General features: G+C 43.3%; 3 protein-coding genes across 3 annotated transcripts in view; 2 read left to right on the top strand and 1 right to left on the bottom strand.

The window, feature by feature from the left end:
- LOC135385482 (neprilysin-1-like) overlaps nucleotides 1-23,508 on the top strand; it is a 191,083-nt gene that overhangs the window by 46,498 nt on the left and 121,077 nt on the right. The window lies entirely within an intron of this gene.
- LOC135383602 (uncharacterized) lies at nucleotides 6,041-12,550 on the bottom strand. Its single transcript, XM_064612997.1, has 3 exons — nucleotides 12,345-12,550; nucleotides 6,185-12,280; nucleotides 6,041-6,126 (listed from the first exon to the last, which is right to left on the bottom strand). Exons 2-3 carry the CDS (start codon nucleotides 7,380-7,382, stop codon nucleotides 6,104-6,106), a joined length of 1,221 nt encoding a protein of 406 aa, XP_064469067.1. The 5' UTR covers nucleotides 7,383-12,280; nucleotides 12,345-12,550; the 3' UTR covers nucleotides 6,041-6,103.
- Nucleotides 16,584-19,147, top strand: LOC135383603 (uncharacterized). Its single transcript, XM_064612998.1, has 2 exons — nucleotides 16,584-16,729; nucleotides 16,794-19,147. Coding segments are annotated over exons 1-2 (2,169 nt in total). The 5' UTR covers nucleotides 16,584-16,728; the 3' UTR covers nucleotides 18,962-19,147.

Genomic DNA, 23,508 nt, shown 5'->3' on the forward strand with positions numbered 1-23,508 from the left:
ATTTCACATGGGTTTCAATTGGTTTACTTCCTGTGGTAGCCCCTTATTATAGCTCTGTAGCAACTTAGTGAGTGCTCAGATGTTCCAAATGCCACATCAGTGTGCTTCTGATTTTTTTTTTTTTGTTAAGTTCACTCTCATACATGAACATGTCAACGCAGGGCAGCATCTACTCTTTGCAACAAGTGAAAGACATTTAAAACAATTTGTACTTTTTCTATCAGTTTACAATATGCTTGTTCTGCTTTCTTTTCAGACAATGGCTACTTCGAGTGGCATTTCAGAACCTGAGGCACAGAGTTTCCCTTCGAAGAGGCAATTCCATGTGAGTGTATCTTCTACATGTGCATCTTCACTCCTAAGGCAGCACCTCTAATACATCATTTATAATTATAGGAGAGTCACCATTTCATGTCAACTCCTCAGAAGAGAAAGGTCACTTTAGAAGACCATTCCTACTCCTCAAAGACAACACCACGCACAAAATTAAGAGTTATTCATCAACATATTGGCAAAGCAAGAAAAAAGCTCTATGCAACAAAACAAGTCATAAAAAGAAGAGAGAAAAAGATTCAGAACCTGCAGCAACTAATAAGTGACCTGAAGAAGAGGAATCTCATATCGGATGAAGCAGAGAAGGAGCTGGACTCATTCGGTGAACTCCCGATGAACTCCTAAAGGAGTGGAAGAAAAACCATCAGGGCGCCGGTACACTGAAAATTTTAGGAAATTTGATACAACGCACCACTTTTACTCACCAAGAGCCTACAAATTCTTATCTGAGCACTTCCCAATGCCAAGAGAAGAAACAATCAGAAGCTGGTTGAAAGTAGTTGACGCATGGCCAGGTTTCACAGCAGAGTCACTCCATCACATCAAGGAAAAGAACAAGGATGCGACGGAAGAGGAGAGGCTGTGCTCCATAATGATGGATGGGATGAGCATTAGAAAGAAGTGTGAGCTCGACCAAAAGAGTGGAAAGGTTGTTGGGTATGTAAATTTTGGGCAGTCTATGACACGTGAAGACTGTGACGACGTACGGCTAGCAACGGAGTCCCTTGTCCTGATGGCAGTTGGTGTGGCGTCACCATGGAAGCTCCCTATTGCATACTTTCTCAACAACGGCTGCTCCGGGGACCTGCTGAAGTCCATCATTATTGATGCAATTGAGAATCTGGAGGAATGTGACCTTCATGTTGTCTGCATTGTATGTGATGGGCTCGCGTCGAACGTCAGCATGGGAAAGCTCTTTGGCTGCCACATCCACGTCCAGGCATCTGAGCAGTTCCGCACATGGTTCCCGCACCCGACAAGGACAGACGACAAAGTGTTTGTCATCTTTGATGCTGCTCATGCCTTAAAGCTTTTGCGGAATCTCCTAGGAGACAAAGGCAGCTTCTACTGCAACCAGTATGGAGTAAGTTTTCACCAAATGATTCATAGTCCTCTCGAAACTTAAAACAAAATGCCTTGCAGGTGATCCAGTGGAGCTACATCGTGCAGCTGCGTGAGCTCCAAGACAAGGAGGGTTTCCGAGCAGCGAATAAGCTCACTAGGGCACGCATTGACTACCGTAAGCAGATTATGAAGGTACGACTCGCAGCAGAGACTTTCAGTGGATCAGTAAGCCTTGCACTAAAGTTGGCCAGGACACTTGGCTTGCCGTCCTTTCAAGGAAGTGAAGGAACGGAAAATTTTCTGGAAGATGTGAATGAGTAAGTCCAGCTATCTTAAAATCCAAATAATGTATGTACCACTAAGCTGTATATATCATTGTTATTGTAGGGCTTTCGACCTACTGAACTCGTACAAGCCACACGGCACCGGGTCCAAAGCACCTCTTCACCCTGAAAAATTTCCAGAGCAGAAAAGAAGAATGCTCGAGATTTCATCCAGGCTGATGGCGCTGAGACTCCCATCTGGAAGGCTAGCTGTCGAAGATGGCCGGAGGATGTCTGTGATCAGCCTTGCTTTCACGCTTCGAAGTGTAGCAGAGCTGACAGACCATCTTTTCCTTCAAAGCATGTGCAGGTATGGGAGCACAGGAGCTTTTACCGGTAGTGTATAGTGTGTGTATTGCATGCCATTATTGAGAATGTTAGGAGCAGCTGAAATAATTCAAAATTTTTGTTCTTCCACATTGAGCTGATCCCTTTAGTAGCATTATCTATACAGACTTTTAATGGCATTTTTATCTTCTCAGTTGCTCATTTGTTTTGGTTTTGTAACAGTCTTTTATTTAGGACCTTCCTTGACACAAAATACTAAAGCAATATTTAGGCATGTGCAATTTTGGCACTCAGGATCATGACGGGAACATATGATGTTAAATACTTGGCGTTTACGAGGTACAAAACATGAAATGCACCTGAGGTAATTGCACAAGTACTCAGCATTGTACACGTTATGCATAAGTAGGTGTACCCTATTAATGATTTAGTTCATTATGCTGCATTGCAAAAGAGCGTACACATTACATCGCCCTAATGACAATTCCTTGTAGGTACATCTGCACCTATCGCCTCAGCCAGGACCACCTGGAGACGTTTTTTGGATGCGTCCGACAGAGAGGTGGATGGAACAACAACCCCTCAGCTCTCCAGTTCCGCTACGCGTACAGAGCGCTTCTAGTGCATGCTGACGTTAGCAGCTCTGCATCGGGAAATGTGGCTCCAGACCTGGAGGGCATAGTAATGCTGCGACACCAAGGGTCTGAGAGAGAAGCTCATCGTCAATGAGATGATGTCAATGATGTCACAGAGGAGAGCCCTGGTGAACATGCTTCACGAAGTTCAGCTCTGTTCCTCCTTGACCATGACTACGGAAATGTGTCTGGCCTGACAGATTTCAGTGACGAAGTGATGAAGTACATTGGGGGAGTGCTAGTCGGGACTGTGTGCAAGAAAATGACGTGTTCTGGGTGCCTTGACACCATTGTGGACACCAATGAAAGCATCCTCCTCCTCTTTCTCAAAGGTAAGGGAGACGTTATCTACCCTTCCCTCTTCGTGCTGAATGCCCTACGCTGTGCTGAAAGAGTGTTCAAAGACAAAACAGAGGCATGCCCTGGAAAAGCGTCTCTTAACTCGCTAGTGCTGTCATCGTTTCAACTCTTTGTCGAAATGCATCATGCTGCAACACAAGTTGACCACTTCCTTGAAAACCCAGAGCATGTAATAGCAGTGACGAAGGTTCTGATGAAGGAGTATATAACACTTCGGCTGAGAGAACTATCTACAGTGAACCCTCGTTAATATGACCCCCGATAATCTGACATACGAGCTTTACGACCATATTCCTGGGGAACAATGCAGTGAAACCTCTGCAAACCTTCCCCGTTAATATGACCATTCCGCATTATGACCAACATTTTCGGGAACGACTATGGTCATAATAACGAGGGTTCACTGTAGATGGACAAGTGAGAAAGCCCAGGGGTCCTATGTGAGGCATATCTTAACAAAACAAATTTTGTTCAAGATCCAATAAGTGCTAGAAAGGGCTATGTGTGTATATATTGTGTTCTGTATATGTGTATCTGTACATATGTATATATGTCTGCATTTTTCTTGCTGGTGCCACGTATGTAACCGAGATACATGCTTTTGTGAAAACTACATATGTTGTTTGCTAAGCGAGTGTACATTCTAGCCTGCTTAGATGCCATCTCTCTGGTAATGTGAAAAATTTTGCTCTCACATGTATTCTAGCAGACAATGAATCCATGTGCTGGTAGGAATTAAAAATTCAGTGTAAAGATTTTCTTCGTATGCTTTCTAGTCTTGTTGTTTGTCTTGCTGTGTATTTCTACACGCTTTTTACGAGCATCCCCTAGATGCAGCAGAGGCGTGACCTAAAAAGAAGTCCCTTAACCCGCTAGTGCTGTTACACTTTTCAACTCTCTGTAGAAAAGCATCATGCTGCACAATAGAGGTCTGTCACTTCCTTCATAACCCAGAACACTTTTTTGCGATAATGCAGGCTCCCATGAAGGAGCATATTGCATTTCAGTCATGTAACTATCTAAATGGGAAAGTGATCAAGCTAAAAATCCTACACAAGGCACATCCTAAGAAAACAAATTCTGTTCAGGAATCAGTGCATGTACATGTGTAGATTTTTCTTGCTTTCACGGTGTATCTAGTAAACAAAATACAGAAAACGGCACTAGTGTCGGTTTCTGTATTTTGTTTATGTGATCTACAGGACTTGACTCCCCTCTTCGTTTACGCTACGGTGTATCTAGCTGAAAATGACACTTCACAAATGAAACATATAATGTTTCATTCATGTTTGATGCTCAAGTGATGATGTATCCAATCATTTCAGATTCTATATTGTTATAATTTGTCACTTTACGTCAAAGTACACCTATGATCATGAACGACGTCACAGTGGCCAGTATGTGAATTAATCTTGCCCACCTGATGCTTCCTTAACGTGCACTGTAATCTCAGTACATGGCACGCCATATTTAACGCCTCTCACTGAAGACTGCGTATCAAAACAACTTGTACCCTACCACCAAGTTGCTGGCATCCTTAGCCGGGTTAGCTAGGCTGACACGCTACCAATTAAGCACTTTATATGTTTTTGCACAGATTAGCTCGTCCAGTGTAAAAGCAAAGGTGCTGCTATCCTAAGAGGCGCTAAGTCATAAATTTACAATATCCCTGCATGTCTAGCTGTCAGCATTTGTCGACCATAGATCGAATATGTTTTAGGAACAGCTCTGGGAACGCTGTCACCGATGGCTTTAACAGAGTGAGATCCATAATATATAGCTTGGCTATCAGCAGTGGCAAGGGCACAGGTAGTTATTTTTCACAATGCTTCAGGTTAATATTTAGAGTGTCTCACATGTCTGTGAGACATGTGAGACACTTCAATGGATCACCACAAACCAGTCACTGTGCCTGCTCTTTTATGTTAGATGATACAATGGTCACTAGATGTCTTTGTGATTGCATTATGCACTGTGTCCCTTGCTGTGTGCTCGTGTCTCCTGTATTGAATGTTAGGCATGGCCAGTTTAGAATCACATTTCAAACAGCCTGTATAATTATTATATTTATGACATTATATTTAAGGTCTGACTTTGATGGGTTAAACTCAGTAGTATAGAGCCGTTACGCACAACGACATCCTTTTTCTAATCCAGTTCTAGGAATTTCTAATGCACCACCCATTTCTAATCCAGGTCAAGCCAGGTCTAATCCAGGCTCCACCACTTCATGGTGATCCATCCTATTTCTATGTGATTGGCTACCCTTCATTGCCACATTTGCTCACTCGCTCATAGACACCAAAATTATCTATTCTATTCAATTCTAAATTGGCTCATAGGCTTCCAAATCGCTCTTTTTTCTAATCCATTTCAAGGAATTTCTAATCCACCACCCAATTCTAATCCAGGTCAAGCCACTTCTAAGTCCTCTGGTTGGTTGGTCACAGCTCCACCCCTTCATCCATCTAATTTCTATGTGATTGGCTACCATTAATTGCCACAACATCTGGTCACTCGCTCGTAGACACCAAAATGATCTTTCTATTCAATTCTAAGTCGGCTCATAAACTTCCAAATTGCTCACCTGTCTATTGGCCCGGGGGTGGTCACTTCCATTCATTTCTAAAATCTAGTGATTGGCCTATTGGCTGCCTCTCATACATGCTCGATAGACTCATTTGTCATTTCCACTCTCTGGTTACTCGGTCACACTCTTTCAACTGCATATTGCTTCATAATTTCAACCGCAGCATAGACAACCGCTGATTGATCAATTCCATTCATTTCCGGGCCAGCTCACAGGCCCACCAAATTGCAGATTGGCTTGGGATGCTTTCTAGTTAAGCCAGGACAACGCTTCGGAACAGTAGGGATGTAGAAAAACACGGGAAATAGTTTTCAATGTTTATTGAGTACATCATGGCAGTCTCAGAGAGATTGTAGTTCTCTCTGGGGCACTTCCAGGCACACTGGACATTTCCGTTAACATCCATGGCGTTTTTCGCATAAGTACCATGTGGATCACCCAGGCGTTCGTCTTTCTCCATCCACGGCTCAGTCCCAGACCGCACGCGAGAACAGCATGTCACAGAAGTATCAGTTCTCTTCCTGCACATCTTCTGGAGTTAAAAAAGAATGTTATGAGCTTCACTATTTGCATCATCCATTTAAACTTACCATATTCACAGCTTCCGTAAGGGTAGGATTCGATGTCATTGCAGAGGTATCGCTTGTCGTCATATGCCATCAGACTTCTTTTGACATTTCTGATGGTGTACATGCACTGTTTCTTTCCAACTATTGACACTTTCTCATTCGATACGCTCGTGTGATTGAACAAGGTATCGTAGTATGTCTCATGGAGGAGGTGCTTGCGTACAATATTTTTCTTTACCCCTTTAGCTCTTGCAATTTGCTTTTCTCCAGCTAGTTTGATAGAGTACATTTTAGCTTTCAAGCATATTACTTCTTCTATAGGTACACTACCAGTTTCGCTTTTGAATGCCCCAAGTCTTCCACGATTCTTTTCACTGTACAGTGGATGATCCCGATCAAAGGAAGACAAATCTAAGTGGTCGTCGGCGATCGCTCGTAACTGATCTTCGTAGTCCTTGCAGAATAGGCCAAGGATCAGAGAATCCGTGTCAAAGTAACAGGTAATCACCGGACAAGTGAGCTTGCTCAGCAAGGTTTCATAATAGAATGAGTACATGGTTAATTTACTGAGTTCTAAAATTGTAAACCCAATCTGGAGCGGGAAATCGCATCGCACTTTTCTTTTGCGCATTTCGTACATGACACAATCCGGGGACAAAATTTCCATCCTCACGCATTCTGCCCGACTCCCGAGGCGACTCGCCGTCTCCTCATCGAAGGCTACTCGAATGTCCCGCATGTTAAATTTATTTAAAAGCGTTCTCCCGAATACCGCATTATTTGAGAGTTTATAGAAATTTTTTTCGAACGTTGTGCTCGAGGCAACGCGCCTGGCAACATTGTCCTCAATATAGGGACGCAGGAATGGTGCCTGGCGAAATTTTAGGATTCTGTGAATTTTTGTCACCCTCATGCCCAATCTACAGTAGAGTGCGAGCAGTGCGTAATGAACAACGTACTCGACCTTGTCCTTGCACGTGAGCAGCAGCTTTTTGCTGTTAGCTGGCTGATACATTAATTCTTCGAGAAGCCCTCGCTGGAATGGCGAGAGCCATTCCTCCGGGACCACCGCCTTCTCGGGAGCCAGGGGGAAGTATCGCGTTAGAGCGTGGATAGATTTTGGATACTCCAAGTCGCATACATACACGTACCCCACATCAGAATCTGTGGGGTGACGCATAAAATCCACAGAGCTAAAATCCTCGACCCATTCGACCATCACCGACGGGGAGGTGCTTTATCATACTAAATCCATAAAGATTGTTGCAATCTATGTATGATATGTACACCTCCTCTTTATCGGGATCATAGCCACTACACAGAGGGTTGTTAGCCTGCAAATGACGCCTGCTCGCCTGACAGAGCCCACCTCTAACGCCTGATTCGATGGTTCTGTACATGTCCTCTTCGGTGATCAATTCCAATTTTGCCTGCGTGTAATTTAGTGCGCATTGCCACGAATAGGATGCCAGAGAAACACAATGAAGCAATTCCAATCCGCGCGCGCTGTAGCACAGACGTCGGAAGTGCTGCATCAAGTCCGCATGTAATATGGCATCCGTTTTCAGGTACAATGCATTATAATCCCTCAAATTTGAGCACCCAAAATGTTTAAATACGAGCAATGCATACTGGTAGTCCTTCTCACTTATATCCTCCCCCGTGAGATCGTTTCGAAAGAAGGATTTTTCTGGCAAGGTCAATTCATCGTAAACTGCGAAAGAACTGACATAGCTGTACGGGAATACACCTTTACGAAGTAAAATTTCGTAGTCCTTTCCAAATACCTGCTTCAAGCATTGGAATGCCTCGGCTCCCCCCATGGATTTGACGGTTTCCACGAGGTCCCCCAACGACGAATTTAGGTACTGCATGGTATCTCTGAAGAGGAAGGTACCAATTTCGAACGAACAAATTTTTTCCATGGAGCTGGCCACAATGAAGGGAGGTCGCTTCCACCCGAGAACGTGAAATTCCCGTAACAGTCCAGCCAGATCATAAGACAAATTGTGGACCATGATCGGCAATTTTTCTCTGGTAGTGCACGCGACGTTACAGGGGTTGCACAGTGTCGCGATATAATTTGTCTCACCCGCAGTACAATGCTTCGAATGATCATGATGCCGGACACGAGGTAGGTCTTTCGCGAATTCCCGTTTACAATATGCACAGAGGGTAGCAGCTCTGTGCTTGGCCTGTTGTTCATCGCTCAACACCATTGCAGCGGGGCAGGCATTCAAGGCAATCATTTCATCACGCATTTCCATGAGTGCCTTCACACACTGCTTTGCCGCATCTTCCCCATGGTGTGTTCTAATGCGCATCACCTTTGAGTCACGGGTACGCACGAGCACAGCACAGAAGCTAGAGGTAATGTGACGTTGCATGCCAACACCACTGGGTGCGAGTACGCTCTCAGTGTCCAACGCAATGACATAGTTGTACTGTTGCATGTACTGTATTTTAGTAAACTCTACAAAATTTTTTCCCGGCTCGCAAAATTCCAACAGGATTTCGTTTATGTCCGTGCAAAAGCGTCGATGTTTCGCCATGCTCTCTTCCTTCACGAAAGAGCGTGTGCAGCGTTCGCATACAAAATGGTTACTTCTTGTTGTCAACAAGCGTTCGAGGGACTTTATTCCAAAAAAATGCTCATCAACCTCCAAAAGATGAATTTTCTTTTCGAATTCCAGTTTTGCGGGTCGCGACACGTGCACTCCATGATCGACATAGGCGTAAACATACACGGATATCTCGTTTTGGACTTCAAATTCATCCAGATCAGAGAATGAAACAGGGAAGCGGCTTGGCCACCAGTAATCTGCTGCATAATTTTCACATTTTTTCCACGAATTCCTTTCCTGTGGATGCAGGAGAGCGAGTGTATTGTATTTAAAACATTCACCCTCCCCAGCAAACCATCAATATCCCACAGACCTCCCAAATTGGTCTCACACGTCACAGATGTCACGCGTATCCTCACAACGTCCGCTGTATATCCACCATGAGACGTCACAAATATCCCCCAGTGAATATTCTGTGGATATACTACGAATATCACAACAATGACATTTCTTTACCTTACAAGGATGTAAGGTGTACTTAATGTACATAATACTTGTGTGACTTCCCCCGTCTGGACGCCTAAGCCTAAGTTTTTTTTTGCGTGTTAGCGCCGCGAAGCAACTGTGGCTACGAGCGGCGTACAGATGTGGACAGACGGAGAGAGGACAGCAGGACCTAAGCCTAAGTGAAGATGTGCATTGTTTCGCGGACTATTTTTGACCAAAAGCTGTTGGCAGCGCATAAATGCGCAGAGAAACATTTAGCAACATTACATCTTCCACAACTATTGATACAAATGCTTGAAACACGCGTTTCATGCGCATAATGTAACTGGATACTAGTAAACGAAGTTAAGATTTGCACGAACAGATGGCATCCCGCTTGATTTTCCGTATCGGTGGGCCGTTCTCGGTGACTCTTCGTCAGCAAACTAAAACTGCGGACAAGCGCTTTACGAATCATTCCCACCGACTCGTGAGTCGTATCTGTTTTTCCGAGATCGTATCGATTGGCGTGTTATCATAGTGGGAACTAAAACTCCCTGTTGTCAACCTTTATCACGAACGGAAAAGTCGCTGCGTCTTTACTCAACATACTGCGCACCCAATTTGTTGAAGGCCTGTTTGATGTGGTACTTATCTCACTTTTTCCTCGTAATAATAATATTTATTTGATACCCTCATAGCCATAATTTTTGTAATCATATTTGTAACGACTCATCACGTATCGCACCATAGTCAATAAACAAAAGAGAGAAAAAAAAACATATTTTACCTTTTCTGCGGGAACTATAATGATCGGTCACGTATGTTGAGGGATATAACAAGAATGAAGTTTCCAACTAGCGCGAGCCGAAGCGTAACGACGTCTGCCTCATCGCCATCGACATTCCCCAACCGCCGTTTCAAACAGGCGAGGCGTGTCGTCGTAGCGGTTCTGTAGGATATGGCATGTTACACGGAAGGGTCTTTGGAACTTCAGCATCCTGCGTATTTTGTACTGGAATCTTGGGAGCATCGAGGCAGTACTGGCCAGTACTCCGAACAACTACGTTGTGCATAACAACGATTGCCGTGGTGTGCGAGAGCTAGCGTTCCTTTGTTCTCCGGCTTTGGAGTTAAGGTGGGTTCTTTCTTCCTTTTGCCTCACTTAAGATTTGTGCGTTGTTGTTTTTTCAACAATCACATGTGGTAGAGGTGTGGAGCAATGACAGCTTTGTATCTGAGTAAACAGTATAGTTTGCTTTACCTGCGAAGTGTGGTGCGTATCACTGACGAACTCATGCGAACGGTGGAACTGTGTGAGATTGTGTGTGTACAGGTACAAAGTGCAAGTGCATTTCTTCACATCTCTTTGATTCATCTACTATTTTATAGGTCCCTGTGATATCTTGCATTGGGGATGATGAAAGCAATGGTGAAGCAATTCTATGAACTATGCGAAGCCTGCTAGTCGATAATCTCGGCTCAGCTACAGTTGTCTTTCATATAAAGGATAGCAGTTATGTTTTCACGTTTGACTGCACTGTTTTTCAAAGTTCCTTGTTTTTTGCATGACTGCTAATCTTGCTTGAATGTCACATGGACGCGATGTGACTCGAGATTAATAAAACATGACTGCTTTTACAGTATCCACACACACCCATGGATAGCCTCACACATGTGTAAAGTTCCTGGTGTCTCTACAACACTGAAGAGCCAGGCATAAACCAGAAGAAGTCGCTTGGGTCTACCAGTGATTAGGATGCTTCCGCATGTAACCATCTATACTCCGAAAGAAACTGCGGTAAGTCAGTGTCTTGCATTTGTTCCCACTTTTTGCAGAGTGTCTGTTCTTTACGCCTATTTATGGCAGTGTTTGAGCTGCTATCCCAATAGATGGAATTAACTATGTTATTGGTTATCTTTCAGGGATGACGGTTCCGAAGTGGCGTAGCAATCACGTGATTATTATTATTATGACCATTATCGTCTTATTATGCGTCTTATCAGTGTCACCCTATATTGTTAATAGTTAGCCTATTTATGTTGAAATATCATATTTTGTACCATTAGAAACAGCGTTTTTTGCAGTGCATGTAACATTAGTGTACTTGGTTTGTGTTCAATAAACAAGAGTTCGTTGACACGATGTTCTCTGTTGCAGAGTAGTATTTTCCGTAGAATAAGTAAAAATTGCAAAAAAAGCAACAAAATACAATAATAATAACACGTCCTGTATATGTCCTCTATATGTCCAAATATCCCTGAGAGACATTCCTGGAACCTTCCCTGGATCAGCAAATGCGGAAGAAATACGGGTCCTCTGTCTGTCCCAGAGACGTCAACGGGCTATTCAGCCTAGTCCCTGGGATATCCCAAAATCCCAAGTGGGACATCGTGTGGACGTTTCTGAGACATATATGGTTTACTGGGTCCTTGCGTGCTGGTAAATGGATATTCGTTAACACGTTCCTGCGTTTAGCCAAATTTGTGGGAAGTACCCCCTCGCATCCAAACGTTTTAGTTTTCACAGCGGAAATACACATTTGAACTTTTTGGACGTCGGTGGATACAAACCCACTACCCTCACGCTGGTAATTTTCAATGCGCCCGGTGGACTCCTGAATCACGTCCATCAAAGTATTTGCAATAGCTCCGTCGCTGTGGACTTCGCGAGCAAGCGCCATAAAATGAGCTATGTGTGCGGTTATATCCCCTCGATTTTCTTTCATCATTAGAACGTCAGAACAAATGCAAAATCTAAAGGGTATTCTTTGCGCTCGCAAAATAGCAATTATATTGTGGAGGTTGTTCATTAAATATTGTCGCAAGTCCTCTACTCCCTGATCGTGAACAGATGCCAATAGCACAAACGCTTTGACGGTACCTCGAAATGCGCTATCAGTTTGAAAGAAAGGCAGGAAGGAAATGTCCACATAGGGATGTGATCGCTCGACGTGAGCATGCAATGTGCCAGGTGAAATGTCTGGAGAAGATGGTGAATTCTCTTCCAATGGCTCATCATCACCGATATCATGAGGATCAAAAAAGCAGAACACGCATCTAGGCACTGAAAAAAAAAGAAGCAACACTAAGAAAATGTGCGCCACAGAGCGTGGATGAAAAATACTTACTTTTCAAGCGAGCTCCGCACATTCCCGAAGCGATGCGAAGACTGCTGCCTCTTTACACATCCTCCCCACTTATATAGCGGCGACCTCGCTGCATGCCCCAACATGCACGGGTGCGAGGAGTCGTCATAGCCTAAAAATAACTTGCTCTACATGTTCAAGGTCGCAGCTTGCCCTTGGCTTCACGTAATGCTCCGTCCGCCTACACCATTGCCGCACCTGAGCGCAAAGTTCGCTATCATCACTTGTCATTCCGATATGCAAGTTGCTTCCATGAGCAGGCGCACAACCATCCCTTTTTGTTCACAGTGGCTGTGGAATTTCAATAATATTACTTAAATGAAACAAGTTGCAGTGAAATGCAGATTCATCTCAGACAGGAATTTCTACCCTCAGCGTTAAACCCTCAGATACCATCATTTCTGCTCAAATAGCAAAATAGCTATGACTACAAAAATTAAACACATGCTAACAAACTACCATCAACTGACAAAACACCCATTTCTGCTGTCAGATAATTATTGCATAATGCTACATGCACAGCCGCATCGTCGTAAAGAAACCACAGGACAAGGGTACACAAATTCACTTAAGCGGTGAGGGAAAAGGCTTAAGACCTCAGGAATAATCGCAGAGTCACCACACATCGCTACGCGGCTAGCACAAGATAACAACAAGATACTAATGGCGGGTAAAATCGTAACACTGCTAAACAAGCCCCAACATGCCATGATGACGTCACAAACCGGGAAAAAAGCACACACGCGCGCGCACACAGCAGCTCAGAAATGCACAAGGAGAGGTGCTTTGTTGGAATTTCTACTCCTGGCTCAGACTGCTCAAATACCCATAACTGCACGATTAGGCACTGCTTACTTCATCGAGCACCCAACAAAATCTAACAAACAAACAAACAAAAACAAACAAACCCACTTTCCATGATAGAGCACTATTCAGCTTTACCAAGCGATTTTCTTCTGCTTTAGCAGTGAAAGAAGAAAAGAGCCATGAAAAATTACACGTACTTTTGCTTGAATAGCTATAACTGCAAAAAAAAAAGAAAAGAAGAAAAAGCGAAGCACATGCTAATAAACGGGGAAAAAGGCACTCATTTCTGCTATCAGATAATTATTGCATAATGCTACATACACAGTCGCGTTGTCCCTGTGTAAAGAAAGCACAGGACAAGGGTACACAAATCGAATTGGGAAAATCACTTCTACTCGCGCAGCATAATACGATATACGCTGATTTTTTTTTACAGGCGAAAATTGCAATAAGAAGCCACTGCTACGCAAGTGCAACAACCCTTATTTTTAAACCAACATTTCATGCAATACCACATAAATTTATCGCTCGAGTCACACGAAAAGGCGTACACAATGTACTTACTGGTTAAGTGGGGTCACAGTTGCACACACACACACACACACAACACAGACACAACGAGCGACAGTGAAAAATAAGAAATTACACGCACTTCTGCACGAATAGCAAATTGTCAAGCATGACAAAACACATTTTCTACCACCAGAAAATTATTAAACAGAATAATACAATATTCGCAAAAACTAAGCTTGTATGGCAAACACACAACCTGAGGAACACACCCATTCACATCTGCTTTCTGAATTTGTTATACAGGCGTGAGCGATTCGATAAGAATATAAAGCACGCTGCTTGGAGAAAGCATATTTCATGTGTAGCTCAATCTACTCTATTGAAAATGCGATAAACCTTATTTTTCAAACAAAAAAAATCACAGTCGGCATAATATACGGCAATATCGGCAATATCACTGAAGTCAAACACATTGAACTTACTTGTCAAGTGGGGTCCCAGTTGCACAAACGCGCACGCACACTCACACATTTTTAGTGCCTCACAACGAGCAAAAACCCAAGGTCTATTCACAGCCACATAAATTCATATTATTCCTCACGTCAATAATTATCCAACCATCGTCAAAACGGGGAACACGCATATGCCAATGCGAAACAATAGGCCTTCCCGCCGGATGTAATACGATATCGCCAGTCGACCGTCCCGAAGCAGAAAAGAAACACAGCATATCAGGAATGCATGTTGCCTATACATCCAAGAACAGCGTGCAGCAATTATAATACAGAATAGGATTCATTTCTTTGTACTTTTGTTTGCTTGCATATAAATATTTCACAAGAAATATTACAGAGTGTAAACGGAGAACTGCATTCGCTACACCCTGTAGCTCTTATCATTTTTAAACAAACCAGTTTTCATATGTTCATAACCACACTACCATTCACTAAATAGGGGAGTCACTAACGATTCAAATAAGATAAAATATCATTCCATCATCATTGATTGCAAACTTCACGCAAGAATAAGCAACTGCTGCGCGTCGTATTTTTCTTATAAGAAACACCAAATAGATTCAATCTCGCCGCGTTAAACACCAACAGCAACGAAGACTAGGCAATTTTGTATTTATTTTTGTCGTTTCCAGCAGCTCATTACTTTGTGCGAGTCATCAAAAATTAAAAATTTCTGATCTGCTGCTGTTAAAGTGATAAAACAGTGCGCCTGAACCGCGTCCCACGCGAGCCGCATGCGGGCCCGTTCACGCAGTTAGGACACGCTTGACGCAATGACGCGCGCTCCGTTATCGTTTCCACGTGCGGGCACACTGTTTTATCACTTTAACAGCAGCAGATCAGAAATTTTTAATTTTTGATGACTCGCACAAAGTAATGAGCTGCTGGAAACGACAAAAATAAATACAAAATTGCCTAGTCTTCGTTGCTGTTGGTATTTAACGCGGTGAGATTGAGTCTATTTGGTGTTTCTCATAAGAAAAATACGACGCGCAGCAGTTGCTTATTCTTGCGTGAAGTTTGCAATCAATGATGATGAAATGATATTTTATCTTATTTGAATCGTTAGTGACTCCCCTATTTAGTGAATGGTAGTGTGGTTATGAACATATGAAAACTGGTTTGTTTAAAAATGATAAGAGCTACAGGGTGTAGCGAATGCAGTTCTCCTTTTACACTCTGTAATATTTCTTGTGAAATATTTATATGCAAGCAAACAAAAGTACAAAGAAATGAATCCTATTCTGTATTATAATTGCTGCACGCTGTTCTTGGATGTATAGGCAACATGCATTCCTGATATGCTGTGTTTCTTTTCTGCTTCGGGACGGTCGACTGGCGATATCGTATTACATCCGGCGGGAAGGCCTATTGTTTCGCATTGGCATATGCGTGTTCCCCGTTTTGACGATGGTTGGATAATTATTGACGTGAGGAATAATATGAATTTATGTGGCTGTGAATAGACCTTGGGTTTTTGCTCGTTGTGAGGCACTAAAAATGTGTGAGTGTGCGTGCGCGTTTGTGCAACTGGGACCCCACTTGACAAGTAAGTTCAATGTAAGTTCAAGCAGAAGAAAATCGCTTGGTAAAGCTGAATAGTGCTCTATCATGGAAAGTGGGTTTGTTTGTTTTTGTTTGTTTGTTTGTTAGATTTTTTTGGGTGCTTGATGAAGTAAGCAGTGCCTAATCGTGCAGTTATGGGTATTTGAGCAGTCTGAGCCAGGAGTAGAAATTCCAACAAAGCACCTCTCCTTGTGCATTTCTGAGCTGCTGTGTGCGCGCGCGTGTGTGCTTTTTTCCCGGTTTGTGACGTCATCATGGCATGTTGGGGCTTGTTTAGCAGTGTTACGATTTTACCCGCCATTAGTATCTTGTTGTTATCTTGTGCTAGCCGCGTAGCGATGTGTGGTGACTCTGCGATTATTCCTGAGGTCTTAAGCCTTTTCCCTCACCGCTTAAGTGAATTTGTGTACCCTTGTCCTGTGGTTTCTTTACGACGATGCGGCTGTGCATGTAGCATTATGCAATAATTATCTGACAGCAGAAATGGGTGTTTTGTCAGTTGATGGTAGTTTGTTAGCATGTGTTTAATTTTTGTAGTCATAGCTATTTTGCTATTTGAGCAGAAATGATGGTATCTGAGGGTTTAACGCTGTCTGAGATGAATCTGCATTTCACTGCAACTTGTTTCATTTAAGTAATATTATTGAAATTCCACAGCCACTGTGAACAAAAAGGGATGGTTGTGCGCCTGCTCATGGAAGCACCTTGCATATCGGAATGACACGTGATGATAGCGAACTTTGCGCTCAGGTGCGGCAATGGTGTAGGCGGACGGAGCATTACGTGAAGCCAAGGGCAAGCTGCGACCTTGAACATGTAGAGCAAGTTATTTTTAGGCTATGACGACTCCTCGCACCCGTGCATGTTGGGGCATGCAGCGAGGTCGCCGCTATATAAGTGGGGAGGATGTGTAAAGAGGCAGCAGTCTTCGCATCGCTTCGGGAGTGTGCGGAGCTCGCTTCAAAAGTAAGTATTTTTCATCCACGCTCTGTGGCGCACATTTTCTTAGTGTTGCTTCTTTTTTTTTCAGTGCCTAGATGCGTGTTCTGCTTTTTTGATCCTCATGATATCGGTGATGATGAGCCATTGGAAGAGAATTCACCATCTTCTCCAGACATTTCACCTGGCACATTGCATGCTCACGTCGAGCGATCACATCCCTATGTGGACATTTCCTTCCTGCCTTTCTTTCAAACTGATAGCGCATTTCGAGGTACCGTCAAAGCGTTTGTGCTATTGGCATCTGTTCACGATCAGGGAGTAGAGGACTTGGGACAATATTTAATGAACAACCTCCACAATATAATTGCTATTTTGCGAGCGCAAAGAATACCCTTTAGATTTTGCATTTGTTCTGACGTTCTAATGATGAAAGAAAATCGAGGGGATATAACCGCACACATAGCTCATTTTATGGCGCTTGCTCGCGAAGTCCACAGCGACGGAGCTATTGCAAATACTTTGATGGACGTGATTCAGGAGTCCACCGGGCGCATTGAAAATTACCAGCGTGAGGGTAGTGGGTTTGTATCCACCGACGTCCAAAAAGTTCAAATGTGTATTTCCGCTGTGAAAACTAAAAAGTTTGGATGCGAGGGGGTACTTCCCACAAATTTGGCTAAACGCAGGAACGTGTTAACGAATATCCATTTACCAGCACGCAAGGAGGGTGAATGTTTTAAATACAATACACTCGCTCTCCTGCATCCACAGGAAAGGAATTCGTGGAAAAAATGTGAAAATTATGCAGCAGATTACTGGTGGCCAAGCCGCTTCCCTGTTTCATTCTCTGATCTGGATGAATTTGAAGTCCAAAACGAGATATCCGTGTATGTTTACGCCTATGTCGATCAGGGAGTGCACGTGTCGCGACCCGCAAAACTGGAATTCGAAAAGAAAATTCATCTTTTGGAGGTTGATGAGCATTTTTTTGGAATAAAGTCCCTCGAACGCTTGTTGACAACAAGAAGTAACCATTTTGTATGCGAACGCTGCACACGCTCTTTCGTGAAGGAAGAGAGCATGGCGAAACATCGACGCTTTTGCACGGACATAAACGAAATCCTGTTGGAATTTTGCGAGCCGGGAAAAAATTTTGTAGAGTTTACTAAAATACAGTACATGCAACAGTACAACTATGTCATTGCGTTGGACACTGAGAGCGTACTCGCACCCAGTGGTGTTGGCATGCAACGTCACATTACCTCTAGCTTCTGTGCTGTGCTCGTGCGTACCCGTGACTCAAAGGTGATGCGCATTAGAACACACCATGGGGAAGATGCGGCAAAGCAGTGTGTGAAGGCACTCATGGAAATGCGTGATGAAATGATTGCCTTGAATGCCTGCCCCGCTGCAATGGTGTTGAGCGATGAACAACAGGCCAAGCACAGAGCTGCTACCCTCTGTGCATATTGTAAACGGGAATTCGCGAAAGACCTACCTCGTGTCCGGCATCATGATCATTCGAAGCATTGTACTGCGGGTGAGACAAATTATATCGCGACACTGTGCAACCCCTGTAACGTCGCGTGCACTACCAGAGAAAAATTGCCGATCATGGTCCACAATTTGTCTTATGATCTGGCTGGACTGTTACGGGAATTTCACGTTCTCGGGTGGAAGCGACCTCCCTTCATTGTGGCCAGCTCCATGGAAAAAATTTGTTCGTTCGAAATTGGTACCTTCCTCTTCAGAGATACCATGCAGTACCTAAATTCGTCGTTGGGGGACCTCGTGGAAACCGTCAAATCCATGGGGGGAGCCGAGGCATTCCAATGCTTGAAGCAGGTATTTGGAAAGGACTACGAAATTTTACTTCGTAAAGGTGTATTCCCGTACAGCTATGTCAGTTCTTTCGCAGTTTACGATGAATTGACCTTGCCAGAAAAATCCTTCTTTCGAAACGATCTCACGGGGGAGGATATAAGTGAGAAGGACTACCAGTATGCATTGCTCGTATTTAAACATTTTGGGTGCTTAAATTTGAGGGATTATAATGCATTGTACCTGAAAACGGATGCCATATTACATGCGGACTTGATGCAGCACTTCCGACGTCTACAGCGCGCGCGGATTGGAATTGCTTCATTGTGTTTCTCTGGCATCCTATTCGTGGCAATGCGCCCTAAATTACACGCAGGCAAAATTGGAATTGATCACCGAAGACGACATGTACAGAACCATCGAATCAGGCGTTAGAGGTGGGCTCTGTCAGGCGAGCAGGCGTCATTTGCAGGCTAACAACCCTCTGTGTAGTGGCTATGATCCCGATAAAGAGGAGGTGTACATATCATACATAGATTGCAACAATCTTTATGGATTTAGTATGATAAAGCACCTCCCCGTCGGTGATTTCGAATGGGTCGAGGATTTTAGCTCCGTGGATTTTATTTCGTCACCCCACGGATTCTGATGTGGGGTACGTGTATGTATGCGACTTGGAGTATCCAAAATCTATCCACGCTCTAACGCTATACTTCCCCCTGGCTCCCGAGAAGGCGGTGGTCCCGGAGGAATGGCTCTCGCCATTCCAGCGAGGGCTTCTCGAAGAATTAATGTATCAGCCAGCTAACAGCAAAAAGCTGCTGCTCACGTGCAAGGACAAGGTCGAGTACGTTGTTCATTACGCACTGCTCGCACTCTACTGTAGATTGGGCATGAGGGTGACAAAAATTCACCGAATCCTAAAATTTCGCCAGGCACCATTCCTGCGTCCCTATATTGAGGACAATGTTGCCAGGCGCGTTGCCTCGAGCACAACGTTCGAAAAAAATTTCTATAAACTCTCAAATAATGCGGTATTCGGGAGAACGCTTTTAAATAAATTTAACATGCGGGACATTTGAGTAGCCTTCGATGAGGAGACGGCGAGTCGCCTCGGGAGTCGTGCAGAATGCGTGAGGATGGAAATTTTGTCCCCGGATTGTGTCATGTACGAAATGCGCAAAAGAAAAGTGCGATGCGATTTCCCGCTCCAGATTGGGTTTACAATTTTAGAACTCAGTAAATTAACCATGTACTCATTCTATTATGAAACCTTGCTGAGCAAGCTCACTTGTCCGGTGATTACCTGTTACTATGACACGGATTCTCTGATCCTTGGCCTATTTTGCAATGACTACGAAGATCAGTTACGAGCGATCGCCGACGACCACTTAGATTTGTCTTCCTTTGATCGGGATCATCCACTGTACAGTGAAAAGAATCGTGGAAGACTTGGGGCATTCAAAAGCGAAACTGGTAGTGTACCTATAGAAGAAGTAATATGCTTAAAAGCTAAAATGTACTCTATCAAACTAGCTGGAGAAAAGCAAATTGCAAGAGCTAAAGGGGTAAAGAAAAATATTGTACGCAAGCACCTCCTCCATGAGACATACTACGATACCTTGTTCAATCACACGAGCGTATCGAATGAGCAAGTGTCAATAGTTGGAAAGAAACAGTGCATGTACACCATCAGAAATGTCAAAAGAAGTCTGATGGCATATGACGACAAGCGATACCTCTGCAATGACATCGAATCCTACCCTTACGGAAGCTGTGAATATGGTAAGTTTAAATGGATGATGCAAATAGTGAAGCTCATAACATTCTTTTTTCACTCCAGAAGATGTGCAGGAAGAGAACTGATACTTCTGTGACATGCTGTTCTCGCGTGCGGTCTGGGACTGAGCCGTGGATGGAGAAGGATGAACGCCTGGGTGATCCACATGGTACTTATGCGAAAAACGCCATGGATGTTAACGGAAATGTCCAGTGTGCCTGGAAGTGCCCCAGAGAGAACTACAATCTCTCTGAGACTGCCATGATGTACTCAATAAACATTGAAAACTATTTCCCGTGTTTTTCTACATCCCTACTGTTCCGAAGCGTTGTCCTGGCTTAACTAGAAAGCATCCCAAGCCAATCTGCAATTTGGTGGGCCTGTGAGCTGGCCCGGAAATGAATGGAATTGATCAATCAGCGGTTGTCTATGCTGCGGTTGAAATTATGAAGCAATATGCAGTTGAAAGAGTGTGACCGAGTAACCAGAGAGTGGAAATGACAAATGAGTCTATCGAGCATGTATGAGAGGCAGCCAATAGGCCAATCACTAGATTTTAGAAATGAATGGAAGTGACCACCCCCGGGCCAATAGACAGGTGAGCAATTTGGAAGTTTATGAGCCGACTTAGAATTGAATAGAAAGATCATTTTGGTGTCTACGAGCGAGTGACCAGATGTTGTGGCAATTAATGGTAGCCAATCACATAGAAATTAGATGGATGAAGGGGTGGAGCTGTGACCAACCAACCAGAGGACTTAGAAGTGGCTTGACCTGGATTAGAATTGGGTGGTGGATTAGAAATTCCTTGAAATGGATTAGAAAAAAGAGCGATTTGGAAGCCTATGAGCCAAATTAGAATTGAATAGAATAGATAATTTTGGTGTCTATGAGCGAGTGAGCAAATGTGGCAATGAAGGGTAGCCAATCACATAGAAATAGGATGGATCACCATGAAGTGGTGGAGCCTGGATTAGACCTGGCTTGACCTGGATTAGAAATGGGTGGTGCATTAGAAATTCCTAGAACTGGATTAGAAAAAGGATGTCGTTGTGCGTAACGGCTCTATACTACTAAACTCATCTGCCACTTTATTATTCTCCCAAATCAGTTGAGGACCAGTTTAGGTTTAACACAATTCTTGTCGTAACTCCAAACACACATCTACTATTTAGTGACAATGTGAGTGCATATGTGTTATGCAAAATTGTTATAGTGAGAAAATAAATTATAAAAGGCACATTTATTATCACAAGATCTGGCGTTTGTGACTATAGCTTGCGACAAGTGTATATTTGGCCTCTTACTCCTTTACCTGAGATCAAGTTGTTCAGAAAAAAAACAGAAGAAGAAGAAGGAAAAAAAGAAACCAGTAACACCCAAATGCATCAACAGTACCTGATGCCATCCTGATTTACAAATTGGGAACTCGAAACATGGTACCTCCACATTTTTCTTTTGTTACCTAACCCAAAAAAGCCAGACCCAAGTACAGTTAGTTCAAATATAGCCTGTATAGCACCCATGTCTACTGTTGAGTGCACTGTACAGTATGTTTTGGCGTACTCAGCAGCAACGACATGTCTGCCGACTGCCGATTGAAACGGCTTAATTTTGTTCCACTGATATTAATAAACAGATTTTGTTTGCTGCAACAAAGTTCTGTGTACTTCTCTCATTCACCTACACGCATCCCTCTACCTTGTGCAGTCGTTATCCTACTTCATCACGGCAGATTTCATTTCGGGCATCGAGCTCTTTCCCACGTACCCGTCAGCATGCTCAATTCATTTTTCTTTCTTTCTTTAAACTCACGTGTACAAAGATGTTAACTTGATACATCTGTTAATAGTTGAATTGCATGATGCAGCTAGCACAATCATCCATCTGCAACGTAACTCACTTGAATAACTAACGTAACTACTTGAAACGAATTCACAAAAACGAACACAGGTCACTGCTCACGATAAAACCATAAAACCGCTAAATGACACGCAAAGGCAAACACCACAAGACTACTCCAACGAGTCCGACGACGTAAAGAAGGCTTGAAGCGACGAAACCCACAACACCTATTCCACAAAACTCTGCAGCGAACTGGAGATCAAGAACTTCAAAAGACGTCTTGTCCTCAGTACAATACACCACCGATTTCGCATGATCTTCGCCTTCGCACAGTTTGTTTACAGTTGACATTCACATTTAGCTTGGCTTGGACCGGTTGGATGTCTTGGATTGAATCAGTAATCCACTGCGATCCAACCAATGATCCAACTTTGAGCACAATGTGGCCAGACACGTTATACTTTGCACCGAATATGGCAGGAAGAAATTTCTGTGCTAATAACTATGGGACGTCTGATGGCAGCCGCCGGCGTTTGACGCGGGGAATAGGGCGAAATGCATGGGAAAATGGCGACTTACGCCCACCTGCCCTTCTCCCTGCGGGGCGTAACCTTGGCAAAAGTGCATGGGAGCTCAGCTTCCCTCTCTCACTCGTTCTTTTTTTTTTTTTTTTCTATTGGGCTCTGAATGAAAAAGATGTGTTCCTGTGATGTATCGCCATGCTTGGATAGAAAGTGTTTCCCTTAATTAATTACTGCTTTGAGTTTGCTTCAGATGATCGCTCGATTGATATTAATAAAAATATTCTACTAGTTGGGAAAGTATTTTTAAGTTGTGTGCGTTCATTTTCGCTGTAGCAAACTTTTAAATGAATCTGCATTTAAGATGAGTTGTTTGCGGCTTCTGCGTGCAGAAATTACTATTGCAAAGTTATCATAAAACGATGAAATTAAATTTGATTCTCGGTTTCGAATGAGTATTGTTTCTATCATTGAATAAATTTGACTGTCTCTTTTCGCTTCAGATATTCACTCGATTGATAATTTGTGAGTTGAGAATAATGTATGCATAATAGTTGTGTCAGATCTGAAATACATTAAAATGCATCGTTTCTCGTTTTGGTTGAGTATTGTTTGCGTCGATAATATTTCTCATTTGCTTAGATAATGTTTCTCCAAAACCAGTTTGCACTGACGTAAAAGTATATTCTTAGATTTTTGCGTGCTATTGTTTGCTGATAGAGCTATTGTGTTCTTGAGAATCGAATAATTCCAATGTCTATTTGCGATCAATAAAAACAAAAATTCGTCTCTGTACACCGGTCCTAAGAATATTTCCTTTTGGAGGAAAGAATGTG

The sequence above is a fragment of the Ornithodoros turicata genome, chromosome 2 (assembly GCF_037126465.1).
Source record: "Ornithodoros turicata isolate Travis chromosome 2, ASM3712646v1, whole genome shotgun sequence".
NCBI classification, from domain to species: Eukaryota; Metazoa; Arthropoda; class Arachnida; order Ixodida; family Argasidae; genus Ornithodoros; species Ornithodoros turicata.

What these genes read in the sequence shown, in the direction of transcription:
- LOC135383602 (XM_064612997.1), bottom strand. Translation starts at nt 7,382, where the DNA reads ATGGTCGAATGGGTCGAGGATTTTAGCTCTGTGGATTTTATGCGTCAC. An exon ending in TTACGGAAGCTGTGAATATG is followed by an intron (nt 6,127 to 6,184) that starts GTAAGTTTAAAT and finishes TTTTAACTCCAG; the next exon opens with AAGATGTGCAGGAAGAGAAC.